Source organism: Enhydra lutris, unplaced genomic scaffold, assembly GCF_002288905.1.
Source record: "Enhydra lutris kenyoni isolate GAN:26980312 unplaced genomic scaffold, ASM228890v2 scaffoldscaffold1, whole genome shotgun sequence".
NCBI lineage: Eukaryota > Metazoa > Chordata > Mammalia > Carnivora > Mustelidae > Enhydra > Enhydra lutris.
The window spans coordinates 47,439,331-47,451,613 of record NW_019154085.1 but is presented as its reverse complement, the minus strand read 5'-3'; the positions used below and the strand labels follow the sequence as shown (position 1 = coordinate 47,451,613).

General features: G+C 61.2%; 1 protein-coding gene across 4 annotated transcripts; it reads left to right on the top strand.

Moving 5' to 3' along the window:
* Window positions 1-429: 429 nt before the first annotated feature.
* On the top strand, window positions 430-12,278 carry LOC111162130 (serine/threonine kinase 25). Of its 4 annotated transcripts, XM_022491619.1 has the most exons (13): window positions 430-542; window positions 846-857; window positions 964-1,072; window positions 6,343-6,573; window positions 7,374-7,430; window positions 7,972-8,080; window positions 8,633-8,790; window positions 8,877-9,062; window positions 9,413-9,558; window positions 9,738-9,852; window positions 10,036-10,107; window positions 11,583-11,719; window positions 11,864-12,278. In XM_022491619.1, the coding sequence occupies exons 3-13, from the start codon at window positions 1,043-1,045 to the stop codon at window positions 11,901-11,903; spliced, it is 1,281 nt and encodes a 426-aa protein (XP_022347327.1). In that variant the 5' UTR covers window positions 430-542; window positions 846-857; window positions 964-1,042; the 3' UTR covers window positions 11,904-12,278. The 4 variants fall into 4 exon arrangements, with proteins under 4 accessions (XP_022347327.1, XP_022346523.1, XP_022382436.1 ...); XM_022490815.1 differs by lacking the exon at window positions 846-857 and having other exon boundaries at window positions 447-542; window positions 950-1,072; XM_022526728.1 differs by lacking the exons at window positions 430-542; window positions 846-857 and adding an exon at window positions 547-604 and having other exon boundaries at window positions 950-1,072.
* Window positions 12,279-12,283: the final 5 nt, after the last annotated feature.

The window sequence follows — 12,283 nt, the reverse complement described above, 5'->3', positions numbered from 1 at the left end:
AGGACAGAAAGGGGGTGGGGGTAAGGGGAGGGAAGGGCAGATGGGGATGCAGGGTACTGGGAGGGAGGACGAAGCGGGAGTGGGAGGAGGATGGAGGCAGGTGGGGAAGGCAGGGCGAGGGTAGAACAGGAGGAGGAGGGCGGGAAGGGGAGGGAGCAGGGGTAGGGGCACGCACCGCGCTGGGCGGCCCCAACCCTAGGCTGCTCGGCCCCCACCTGGCCCCGCCTCCAGGCGCGCCCCTCCCCATGGCCTGCTGGGAGACGTGGTCTAGAGCCGCTCAGGAAGCCCGACTCGGAGTCCCAGAGAGCCCCGCGACACCGCCCTGCCCCGAGGTTTAGCGGGAGTTGTAGTCCAGCGCCGGCAGACACCCGAACCCGGAGCGAGCGGTGGGACTCGGTGTCCCAGAGAACCCCGCACCACGTTACGTCATCGCGCACCGCTCTTGCGGTGGACGCCGCTGGGCTTTCTCCGGCCGCCGCCGCCGCTGCCGCTGCTTCGCGGGCTAGAGGGCCCGGGCGTCCCCGGGCGAGAGGAGGCTGCGGGTGGGAGCCTTCGCGGGCACTGAGGAGCGGGCCGGGGGAGGCCGGGATGGAGCCCCCCGGAGGTGGGCGCGCTGCCGGGTGGGCCCGCGCCTGGGGCGGTTGAGGAGGGGGCCGGGCGGTGGGAGAGGGTCGGGCAGTAGGGACCGTGGGGCGGGTGGATGGTGCTGAGGGACCCTGGGCGGGGCTGGTGGGGGGTGCCGGGCGCGGGGAGGGGCGGGGTTCGGGTGGGGTAGGGCGCTGGGGGCGGGGCTCAGCCGTAGCGGGCGTCCGGGGGCCGGGCACGCGGCCCTGGGTGGGGCACAGCGGGCTCGGTGGGTGAGGCCCTCAAGGGGCGACAGGGGGGGGGCGCCTGGCCAGGGGAAGCCCGGTGCGTCCCAGTGGAACGTGGAGCGGGCCTGCTTTTCCAGTTGACTGAAGCGAGGAAGCCGGGTTCCAGAGTCTCCAGGCGGGACCTCGGGGCGTCCTGGGGCCGCCACGGATGGTCTGAGGGCATCGCAGACATGGCTCACCTCAGGGGATTTGCTAACCAGGTAAGAATTGGGTTTCTAGGGAGCGAGGGGCCCGCCCGAACTCACAGAGACCGGAGCACTGGCCAGCGTTTGTGTCACTAAGGGTTGTCTCTCCTGAAACTCGTCCTGGGGTTTCCAAAGCGCGGGGCCCGCAAAGGAGAGGGGCCAAAGGGCAGACGTTGGTCGGGACCCGGGTGATGCACATCCCCGGGCCGGGAAGCCGTCGGGGGGGCACAGACTTGTGGAAGCAGCTCCCGTGGAGGACCGTGGAGTGCCTGCGGAGCCTTATCTCAGGCGCAGGTCTTGGCCGCTGGGGCGGGACTCCTTGGGAACAGGGTTCTTCCCATTGGGAGGGTCTTGGAAGGTCGGGGTCCACACTAGACCATGTGACTGGACCAAGGTGGCCACATTTGGCTGGGGCAGAGGCTGGGGGGACTCCTTGTGAACAGGCAGGCAGGAGCTGGGATGTGACTGAGTAGCGTTATGCGGAGCCAAGAGTCTCCCTTGAGGGGGATGAGAGTGCTGCTGGGAAGAACCTGTGTCACCTGGGCTGGAAGTCTTTTTTTTTTTTTTAAGATTTTTTATTTATTTATTTGACAGAGATCACAAGTAGGCAGAAAGGCAGGCAGAGAGGAAGGAAAGCAGGCTCCCTGCCGAGGAGAGAGCCCGATGCGGGGCTCCATGCGGGGCTCGATCCCAGGACCCTGAGATTATGACCTGAGCCGAAGGCAGCAGCTTAACCCACTGAGCCACCCAGGCGCCCTCTGGGCTGGAAGTCTTGGGGGGGGAGAAGGTGCCTGCTGTGTGTTGTTTCTGATTGATCATTCCTGCCCTTCCCCACCCCGAGTCTCCTGGAGGTGTGGCCTTACATGTTAACCTGCTGACCCCGGGGGCCTTCCGTGGTGTGCCCTGAGTGTGCCTGGAGCGAGCACCCGCTGCTCGTGGTGGGAGGGTAGGGTCGGGGCGGCCAGCATGGGGGCTGGTCATCTGTGCCCGCCCTGTTACTTCGAAACAAGCGTAAGCTGAGGCTGACGTGAAGTTGAGGAAACCACTCCAACAGCCGGGTTTTCTTCCATGCTTGGCTCTGTTCTCCTTGAAGAGTTGTCTTGGGCAAGGTTTAGGCATACTGCTGGAGTTGGGATGGTCAGCACCCTTCGCTTCCCTCTGAGTGCTGAATGCGGGGGTGGGGGTGGCGGGGGACTGGGACGAAGGAGGAGCAGGAGGCCTATGGACCGGACTTGGGGGAAGAGGAGCCAGAGAGGGGCTCAGCTCCAGACCCAGGGTTGAGCAGGGCATCCTGGACCAGCACATGGGGACCGGGCCTTGCTGACCCATGCTCAGCAAAGCTAGCAAGTTCTTCGTTCGTTTTGACACTGGTGTCTGGTAAACCACATGCCTGTGACACTGGAGGAAAGTCGGCCTCCAGCTTGTTTTTGAGAGCGTAGGACAGGGTTGGCACCCGGGACTCAGCCTAGTCCTGGTTCTGGAGAGTGACAGGAGCTGCGGGGAAGGCACCTGGGGAGGAAGTGGGGCATGTGCTGAGTGACTTCGTCAAGCCCCACCTTGTAACTCCCACCACTATTGTTCCCACCTCCACACAATGCCACGCGACCACGTGTCATGGGCTCTGGGGTTTATTTCCATACTTCAGATGCAAAGGTGCTGACTAGAAAAAAGAATTGAGTTGGGAAAAAAAAAAAACTCACTTACATGACACTTAAGCATCCAGGACACATTAATAGGGCGTTAGAGTCCGTCACTCCTTGTGCTAAGCCTTTTACATGTTTTATCTTCTGTAATTCCTCCAGCACCCTTATCACACAGGGGCTCTTGTTAACCTAGATTTAAAAACTTGATGCTTAGAAATGTTCGTTGGCTAAAAAGTGATAGATTGAGGCTTCAAATCCAAGTCTGTGTGAGGCTGAAGCTCTCAGTTGTCCCATAATCAGATGGCAGGATCTGTCTTCAAGGCTTCATTTCTTCTGGAAGTGGAACAGAAATATCCTTTACCATTCTTATTTTCCTCCTTGGAATACAGGAAGAAAAAAAATGCTGTGGGAGTAGTTCCCGTGGGTCCCAGGATGAGAAATCGGAGCTGTGAGCCACATCTGTCCCTGTGGGCCGATGGTGCTTGGTGTCAGGGCTGGGCGGCCAGGTCACACCTGCTGCGGGGGTGTAGGCGGGAGGAGCTGGGGAAGGGACCCCAGGGGAAGGAAGCCTTCTGTCCTTTCAGAGGGCAGTAGGCTCAGCCTCTGTCAGTGACGGGAAGCCTGGTTTTCTCTGGAGGCAGTGGTCATTGTGGCTGTGTTGGTCCTGCTTCCCCACAGGCTGTGCTCCCGCCGCAGTCGTCTCCCCTCTGCCTTGCTAGTTCATGCCCTGCCCGCGGGGCCAGAATGGCTACAGGTGTCCTGGCACCATGGCTGCCCTGCCTGTCGGGTGCTGTCTGGGGATGGCTTTGCTCCCTTCATTTTGTGGGGTGACATGAACAGCAGATTTGCTGCCAGGTGGTGGCCCCAGACCTAGAAAAAGGCCTAGAAAAGCAGCCCAGATCCAGGAGCTGCCTGCCTTTCCTTCCTGCTGGAGCTGCAAACACAGGGACCCTGTGGTATCCTTGTGTGAGGGTCCTAGACAGGGGCATTCCTGTCACGCTGTCTGCTGAGCTGACTGGCCTACAGTGGTGGGGACTCCAGGAGGGTGAGAATTGGGGGTTGGGGCCTGGAACTCTGACTGCAGGTTTCCTGTGTTCTCCCAGGTGAGTGGAGGTATGAGTGCCTCATTGGGGGGTTTCCCTGGTCGGATTGCTGTGGTGGGTCAGACAGACACACCTTCAGACCTGCAGGGGGACTGACGTGGTGTTCTCAGCAGGGGTGTGGGGGGCAGGGGACCCTGAGGAGCTGGGGGTGCTCTGGGGCTTGTCGGTGCTGCTGGGTGTCAGCCCTGCCTTCCCCAGCTCTTCTCCGAGGCCGCCTTAAGGAGAGGGACTTTCTCTCCAGCGACAGAGGACACTGTCACGGCATCAGATGGACTGGAGTTATTGGGCATTGCTCTTGGGGTGTCCCATGGGGCTGTGGCAGCCTGTCTGACTCCGGCGTGGTGGACTGCACTCCGGGGGCGGGGGTGGGGCACTTAGTAGGCGCTGATGGCTGAGCAAACTGAAGGAACCTTTGGGAAGGTGGGAAGGGGCTGTGTGGGCCTCAGGGACTATGTCCTGGACCACATTTCCCTGAGAAGCCTGGGACTGAGCATGGAATGGTGAGCTCCTCCCACCGAAGGCAGAGATGGCTCTGCCTTGGCAGGAAGGTGTGTCCGTGCTGACTGCCAGCTGGCAGCCCATGGTCCTGGAGCTGATGGCTACCCACCTGCTAGGCCTCTCTCTTGAGTTGGGTGAGTTCTGATCTTGTGATCTCACCCCATGCACACCATCAAGACCACTGAGCAGCTGTGACTCGCAGCCGCAGGCCTGGCGTGCTCCGGTTTCCTTCAGAGCATGTGCAGCAGGAGCGGAGCTGCCCGGCAGCTGGGCACGAGGGACCTGAGTGGCGCTCGGCTCTCTGTGTCCCTCTGAAGCCTGCAGCTGTGGCTCTGAGGACTCGCCAGAGCTTGGCCACATATATCCGCTGCACCTTGTCCACCGTGTGCACTGACTTGGGACTGAGTTGCCGGTCCCGGTGAGGACCTGAGGACAGCCACGTTCCGTAACTGGCTGGGCCTGGCTGAGCCCTCAGTGCTGATGAGGCACGCTGAGCTGGGATTTGTTTTCCTTTTATGCCTCAACTTTCTAGATTGGCACCAAGACGCCCCCTTGTTGATAGGTGCTTGGGGATGTGGGGACGGAACCGACTCTCTGTGAGTCTAAGTCCCTGGTCCTGGGGAGGCCCTTTCTGCCCCTTTCTGGACAAGACACTAGGCTCTACCCTCACCTCTGTCCCAGGGCTTCCAGCCCCATCTCGTCTCTCTGGTACTGTGCCGACTGACTCTGACTCTGAAAACATAGTGGCTCGGTGTTCTCAGGAGCCTAGGGAGCCATGTGGGCAGGGGCTGGGGGCCCCCTAGGGTGTTGCCATCCTGCATGGAGCCCCCACGTTGAGCCATCTCAGCCAATGGATGGGCGCCCCTCTGTTGGCTGCATCCTGTTGCTCAGACAGCTGGGCACCCTCTGTCCCAGCCACTCAGCACCCCTCAGACTTTGTTGGAATTTCAGCCCTGGGACTGTGCAGTCTTCTGGGATACTTGTACATCCAGGATTCAGCATTCAGGAGAGCATTGGTCTTCAGCTCTGTGCTGGTGTCAGCGTGTAGCAGTCCTGAGGACTGATCCGGGGCGAGAAAGGGAGCCCTTCCTGGGGGTGTGGCTTGCAGGTGTGCAGGGAAAACCCGGATAATGTGTGCTGGGTTTTCTGTTTTAATTCATAGACTTTGTTGTTTGAGTCTTCTCGGCTCACAGGAGAGTGAGCGAGCGCTGCCCATTCCTCCCCCTCCCCCTGAGGATCTCCACCTGCTACTAACATCTCAAGGCTTGCTTTATTTTATTTTATTTTTTTAAAAGGTTGTATGTATTTATTTGACAGCACAAGTAAGGGGAGTGTGAGAGGGAGAAGCAGGCTCCCTGCTCGGCAGGGAGCATGACTTGGGGCTCCATCCCAGGACCCTGGGATCATGACCTGAGTCGAAGGCAGACCAACTGAGCCACCCAGGCACCCCTCGAGGCTTACTTTAGTGTGGCATGTTTGTTACAAGGGAAGAGGCAGCACGGGTCTGTTCTTACTAACTAGGCCTGTGGTTCATGAGAGACGCTCTCGCTGTTGTCCCCACTGTTTCCCGCTGTTGCATGGGATGGCCTCGCTGTCCCCGCTGTCACACTGGATGGCCTCGCTGTTCCCGCGGTTGCACGGGACAGCCTTATTGTCCCCGCTGTCATAGGGGATGGCCTTGCTGCCGCCCCCACTGTCGCACGGGATGGCCTCACTGTCCCCGCTGTCATACGGGATGGCCTCTCTGTCCCCATGTCCCTTTACATGTGTTGTGCCTCACTTGGTCCTCCCCATGTGTGGGCCCTTTACGGTCCTCCTACCTCTCCATGCCCTGAGCCCTTGCCCAGGGCCCGGGCTGCTCTGCTCTCAGAGGATCTTGTCCTTTGTGTGGAGGGTACATTTAGTTTTTCTGAACAAAAAGAGATAAAAGAAGAAAGGAGAAGAGAATGTGGGTGATTTCCCTGGCTCCTCGTTTTGGGGATGGTCACCTTGGCTCGTCCTGCCACCCCCTTGACCGGCTGCCCACCACGTGTCCCCGCAGCACTCGCGCGTGGACCCCGAGGAGCTCTTCACCAAGCTGGACCGTATCGGCAAGGGCTCCTTTGGGGAGGTGTACAAGGGCATTGACAACCGCACCAAGGAGGTGGTGGCCATCAAAATCATCGACCTGGAGGAGGCCGAGGACGAGATCGAGGACATTCAGCAGGAGATCACCGTGCTCAGCCAGTGTGACAGCCCGTACATCACCCGCTACTTTGGCTCCTACCTGAAGGTGCCTGGTGGGCGGGCTTGCTCTGTGCTGGGCCTGCTTAGGTGGAGGCTGGGGATAGCCAACCCTGGCCTAGCCTGCGTCTGGAGGGCTGGAGTGATAATGCCCAGTGTTCCGTGTGGTTGGAGCTGGGGGGCCCCTGGAAGCCTCTATACCTGCTCAGAAGGCCTTGGTTGGGTCTGCCCCTGCTGCTGGGGGACAGTGGGGTGGAGAGGCCTGGTCTGAAAGGTGAGGGACTGCAGCAGTTGAACATAGACCCAACTTCACAGTGGAGTGGGTCACCCAAAAACAGCTGCCCCAAGGGCCAGGTGGGCATGTGGGATGTGAGTGGGGTCTGGTTAGCTGTGAAGGGGCCATGGTGACCTACCCCCTGGCTGTGGGCATCTCCAGGGCCGGGGCAGCCCCCATGGGACAGTGTCTGGAAAGCCCTGCCAGGGTCACTCTAGGTCCCCTGCAGCCGGAGCCCAGGGGAGTGCCAGCTTCTGGGGGTCCTGCCCAGGGGGAAGGGGGATGCTTGGGGTGCAGGTACGTGGAGGCCGAGTGCTGACTGGGCCTGCCATTTTCCTGGTCTGGTTTTTGATGGGGGGTTGGCATAGTGGACTTGGCCACTGGTCCATCTGCAAAGTGGTTGCATTGGGGGTTTGATGGGAGGGGAGCTGAATGGGGCTGGTGGGGCCCTTTTGTGGGCTGGAGGGGCTGGAGGCCCAAGTCACCGCTGCTGGGGAGTGTGTGTTCTGGGGGCCTGGCCCCGCTGTCCCGCTTTGTTCTCTGCCCTTTGCTGACAGGTGTTTCTCTGATCCCAGAGCACGAAGCTGTGGATCATCATGGAGTATCTGGGTGGCGGTTCTGCGTTGGACCTGGTGAGGTGTAGGCCGCAACGGTGGGCAGCAGCGGGCAGCTTTCCGTGGGCAGGAGCAGACAGAAGAAGGTTGTTGTGGGGCTGTTCTGGCAGCACTGCCAGACCACTGGGGACCCCCGGCCGCCTCTCCCTTGCTGTCCTGGTGTAGTACGTGTTGGTTAGGAGCCATTTAAGGCCAAACACAAACTGCTGTTGGCGGTCCCTTTATGCTGAGGGGGTCCTGTGCCTGTGGGATGCAGGCGAGTGGGGGCCCCCAGGCAGACAGGCCCAGCAGTGTGGCCGGGACCACCTTTGCAAGAAAGAAGAAAGCAGGGTACGCGCTCTCAAGAGTCTCCCCTGCTCCCACCTGGCTCAGTGCGTGAGGCTTCTTCTCATCCAGGAGTTGTTCAGGGAACGGGAGGTCCCTGCTGTCCGCAGGGTAGCCCCTCCCTAGGTAGAGAGGGGGTCGAGTTAGGGCCCTGGCAGTGGGTCTGGAGGGGCATGGAAGGAAGGGCTAGTCTGTGTTTGGGGGTGCCTGAGGCCCTGCCACACCTCCTCTGCAGCTCAAACCTGGCCCCCTGGAGGAGACCTACATCGCCACCATCCTGCGGGAGATCCTGAAGGGCCTGGACTACTTGCACTCGGAGCGCAAGATCCACCGAGACATCAAAGGTCCCTGTGACCCCCCCCTACCCCAACCCTAGAAGTGCCAGGGTGGGAGGTGGCAGGTAGCTGTGAGGGGGTGCATCTGGGGCTGCTGGGGGCCTGGGACCCTGTAGCTCGACACTTCTGGCGTCAGAAACTGAGCAGTTCTGTCGAATAGACAGTAGTCGCCTGTCCCAGTACGGGGCCAATGCTAACTTTGCAACCTTGTCAGTAAGGACAGTCCTTGCCCGTGGTCCTGCATCTGAGTGTCTGCCCCACCCTAGGAGCCAGCCCTGCTAAGCCGGGGAGGCTGTGGGGAGTGTGAGGCCAAGGGTCAAGAGTTCCCTCTGCCTGTAGTGCCGTGGCTCTGCTCCCGGGGTTTGTCATGAGACACTGGGGCCCCCTGGGCCTGCAGCTACCCACCCGGGTCTCTGGCCCGCTGGCTGGAGAGGAAAGCTCAGGTCCCTGAAATGGACGAGCTGGTGTCCCCAGGTGGCGGTGTGCTTCCTCAGGCAGCTGTGTGCAGGGTGGGGCCCGGCACGGGGTCAAGGGTGACACCCACTGTCCTGTGTTGAGCAGCTGCCAACGTGCTGCTCTCAGAGCAGGGTGACGTGAAGCTGGCGGACTTTGGGGTGGCGGGGCAGCTCACAGACACGCAGATCAAGAGGAACACATTTGTGGGCACCCCTTTCTGGATGGCACCCGAGGTCATCAAGCAGTCGGCCTATGACTTCAAGGTGGGCATGGTGGCAGGGAGGAGGGTGGCTGTGGCACAGCCTGGGGAACCTCCAGCAGCCATGGTCCTGTGTGGGTCTCTGTCCAGGCTGACATCTGGTCGCTGGGGATCACAGCAATTGAGCTGGCCAAGGGCGAGCCTCCGAACTCTGACCTCCACCCCATGCGTGTCCTGTTCCTGATCCCCAAGAACAGCCCGCCCACCCTGGAGGGCCACCATAGCAAGCCCTTCAAGGAGTTTGTGGAGGCCTGCCTCAACAAAGACCCCCGATTCGTAAGCCCTGGCTCTTGGGGTGGGCTGGGAGGGGCCTGAGCTGCTCTGAAACCCGGCCCCTTCCCTGGGCCAGGTTCCCCCCCCCCCCCCCCCCCCCCCCCCCCCCCCCCCCGGGCCCGGGCCCCCCCCCCCCCCCCGCCCTAAGCCCTTCCTGATCCAGGTGGGACCTGCCAGGAGCTAGCTCTAGAGAAGCTTGTGGAGTGGGTACACCAGGGGGTGGAAGGCGTGTCCCCCCCCCCCCAGTTGCCTCTTCCCACCAGGTGCCCCGGGGAGCAGGGAGCCCTGGGGCCCGAAGGCAGAGAGCTCCAATGTCCCTGACACCCAGTGACCTGTGTCCTTCCGCCCTGCAGCGGCCCACTGCCAAGGAGCTCCTGAAGCACAAGTTCCTCGCGCGCTACACCAAGAAGACCTCCTTCCTCACCGAGCTCATCGACCGCTACAAGCGCTGGAAGTCAGAGGGGCACGGCGAGGAGTCCAGCTCTGAGGACTCAGACATGTAGGGGCCCTTGTGGACGGGGCACAGCCTCATGGTCACGGGCCCCTGAAGCCCAGGAGGGCCTATGTAGCATTTAGGGCCGTGAGGTTGCCTCCAAAATAGATGGGAGGCTCAAGAAGGTGTGGGACTTGGGACCCTCAGCCCCGAGGACCCTCACAGCCCTTCGTCTTCTGCTCCAGTGATGCAGATGCTGAGGACGGAGAGCAGGGTCCCATCTGGACGTTCCCCCCCACCATCCGGCCAAGCCCGCACAGCAAACTGCACAAGGGGACTGCCCTGCATGGCCCCCAAAAGGTCTGACCTGGCCAGGGCGGGTGGGGGAGCTGCTTCAGGGGTGGCAGATAGCCTGGGGTGGGTGCTTCCCCAGGCTTTGCCTTGTAAGGAGCACAGAAATGTGGGGGAGGGAGCACACCTGCCCCCTGGGAGCATGCACTCTTCTCTGCCCTGCTCACCCTGCCCCTGGCCTTGACCTTGCAGTCAGCGGAGCCTGTCAAGAGGCAGCCGAGGTCCCAGTGCCTATCCACGCTGGTCCGGCCTGTCTTTGGAGAGGTGAGGGCCAGACACTTTCTGCACGGTGTTAACATGAGGTGTATGATGAGGGGTGCTAACCAGCTGCCACTGTTGGGGGTGGTTTCCAGGCCCCTCGGAGCTCACTGGGGTTGGACCAGGATCTGGGGTCCAGACTTTCTAAGCAAAGGAGAAGTGGCTGGGACAAAGGACCTTTATGTGATCTTTCTGCGTTCTCAGTCCGCTGGGGTCCTTGAACAAAATTAGTGTTCTGTAACCTTTTATTCTGAATTGCGAACAGAGGGACTGGTCACCTGTTTAGAGAGCCTGGGAGGCTTAGGGCTCAGTGATGGGAGTCCATCCCAGGGCAGGGAGGCCTCGAGGGTGACTCCCCAGTGGTCCTGTCACTCTACATGTCACCTGCTGATGAGTGGTAATACCCCAGGAATACGATGCAGCCAGGTACCCCCACACCCTGGTCGTGGGCCTGGTTCCCACCCTAGGTGACAGCAGCACTCAGAGCCCAGGGAGAGAGGACTTGATGCTGAGAGGTTTTCTGAGGAAAGTGGCAGAGTGGGAGGTTACAGGCAGGAGAGCACCCACCCAGGGAGGAGGTTGGAGAGGAGCTGGCAGCAAGAGAGGGCCTGTCACAGGAGCTAGGCACCAGGAGCTTGTGGAGCTCAGCTGGACCATGTCCCCACAGGGGCAGCGAGGCCAGAGGTGGCAATTGTCACAAGGGCCACGAGCACCCTAGGCTGCTCTGAGTGGATGGAGTGGGCCTTGAGGGACTTGGGGGTGGGGTGGGGCGTGGGCTGTGGGAGCTCCTGCCCGGTGTGTGCTGGTGTGTCCTTGGGGAAGTTGGGGGGACAGCGTGGCTGCATCTGGCTTGCCAAGTGCACCCCCTGTGGCTCCTGATTCTGTGGACTGGGACTGCGGTCGAGGCTGGCAGAGGGGTTTCCTGGGAGAAACATAGGCCTTTCCCCTTTTGTTTCTGTGAGGGATGTGGCGGGAGCACGGGGCTGGCCTTTTTCTGCCTGCTATCTGCCAGGTCTGAAGGAAGGCAGGCATCCTCCATCTGAGGGTCGGGATGTTGTGGTCTGGCCGTGTGGGGCACTTGGGGTTTCTGGGCTGTTTTCGCAAGTCCTCTGGACCTGAGCCATGGGCTTCTGTGACCCTCGGTTGGGAGGAAGCCATGTGGTTCGCTTGGCCCACAGCTGCCTAGGAGGCTGCTGGAGACCCTTCTTGACAACCAAGACCTGATATTGCCTGGAGCGTGGGGGCGGGGCAGCACCTGCCTTTCCTGGATGCCCCAGGCCCTGGCTACAGGCTCAAGGCTGCCAGGACCCAGCCCATCCTAGCTTTGTGGGGAAGGACCACTCTGGTCTCTGGTACAGGTGCCGGGCCCCAGGGAGGGGCCGGGGAGCCTGTGGCGCAGGCCTCCTGGGAGCGCCTCCCCACTGAGGGCCCCCGTGCTCCAGCGGGAGCTCACAGTGAGGCGCCCGGGGGTCTGTCTGCAGCTCAAGGAGAAGCACAAGCAGAGCGGCGGGGGCGTGGGGGCGCTGGAGGAGCTGGAGAACGCCTTCAGCCTGGCTGAGGAGTCCTGCCCTGGTATCTCGGACAAGCTGATGGCTCACCTGGTGGAGCGGGTGCAGAGGTGAGGCCCAGGGCGCTTGCTGTGGCTGTCACACCGGAGACCAGGCTGTATGGATCTCTCCCCCTAGGCCCGCCCATGCAGCTGCCCACTGCCCTGCTGGCCGCGCATCCAGCCTGCGCTCCAGGCCAGGATTCTTCTCCGCAGGTTTTCACACAACAGAAACCACCTGACGTCCACCCGCTGAAGGATGCTGCTGCTTGAGGAGCACAGGGAGGAAGGTCTGACTTGGAACCCCTGTGCTGCTGCGACCACCATCATCCCTCCCCCCCGCCCCGGACTGAGGAGTGGGGACTGTTGGCCCGTCTGCCTCCTCCCCTGCCCGGAGGCCCCAGTGGCCAAGCCGGTTGGTCATAGATGGGCCTTGTGGTGTTGATCAGGTACCGTGTCTCCAAAGTACTCAAGTCAGCCAGAACTGGGGTGTTGGTTTTTGTTTTTTTTTTTTTTTCTAAAAGAAAATGAACTTCCTTGCTTCCCTAAATGTTCTGAGGTTAAGGTGTTAGTTTTCATAGAACATTGAAAGGCTCCTGCCACTTTCAATAAAGACCCGGATTGGAGAGATGCTGG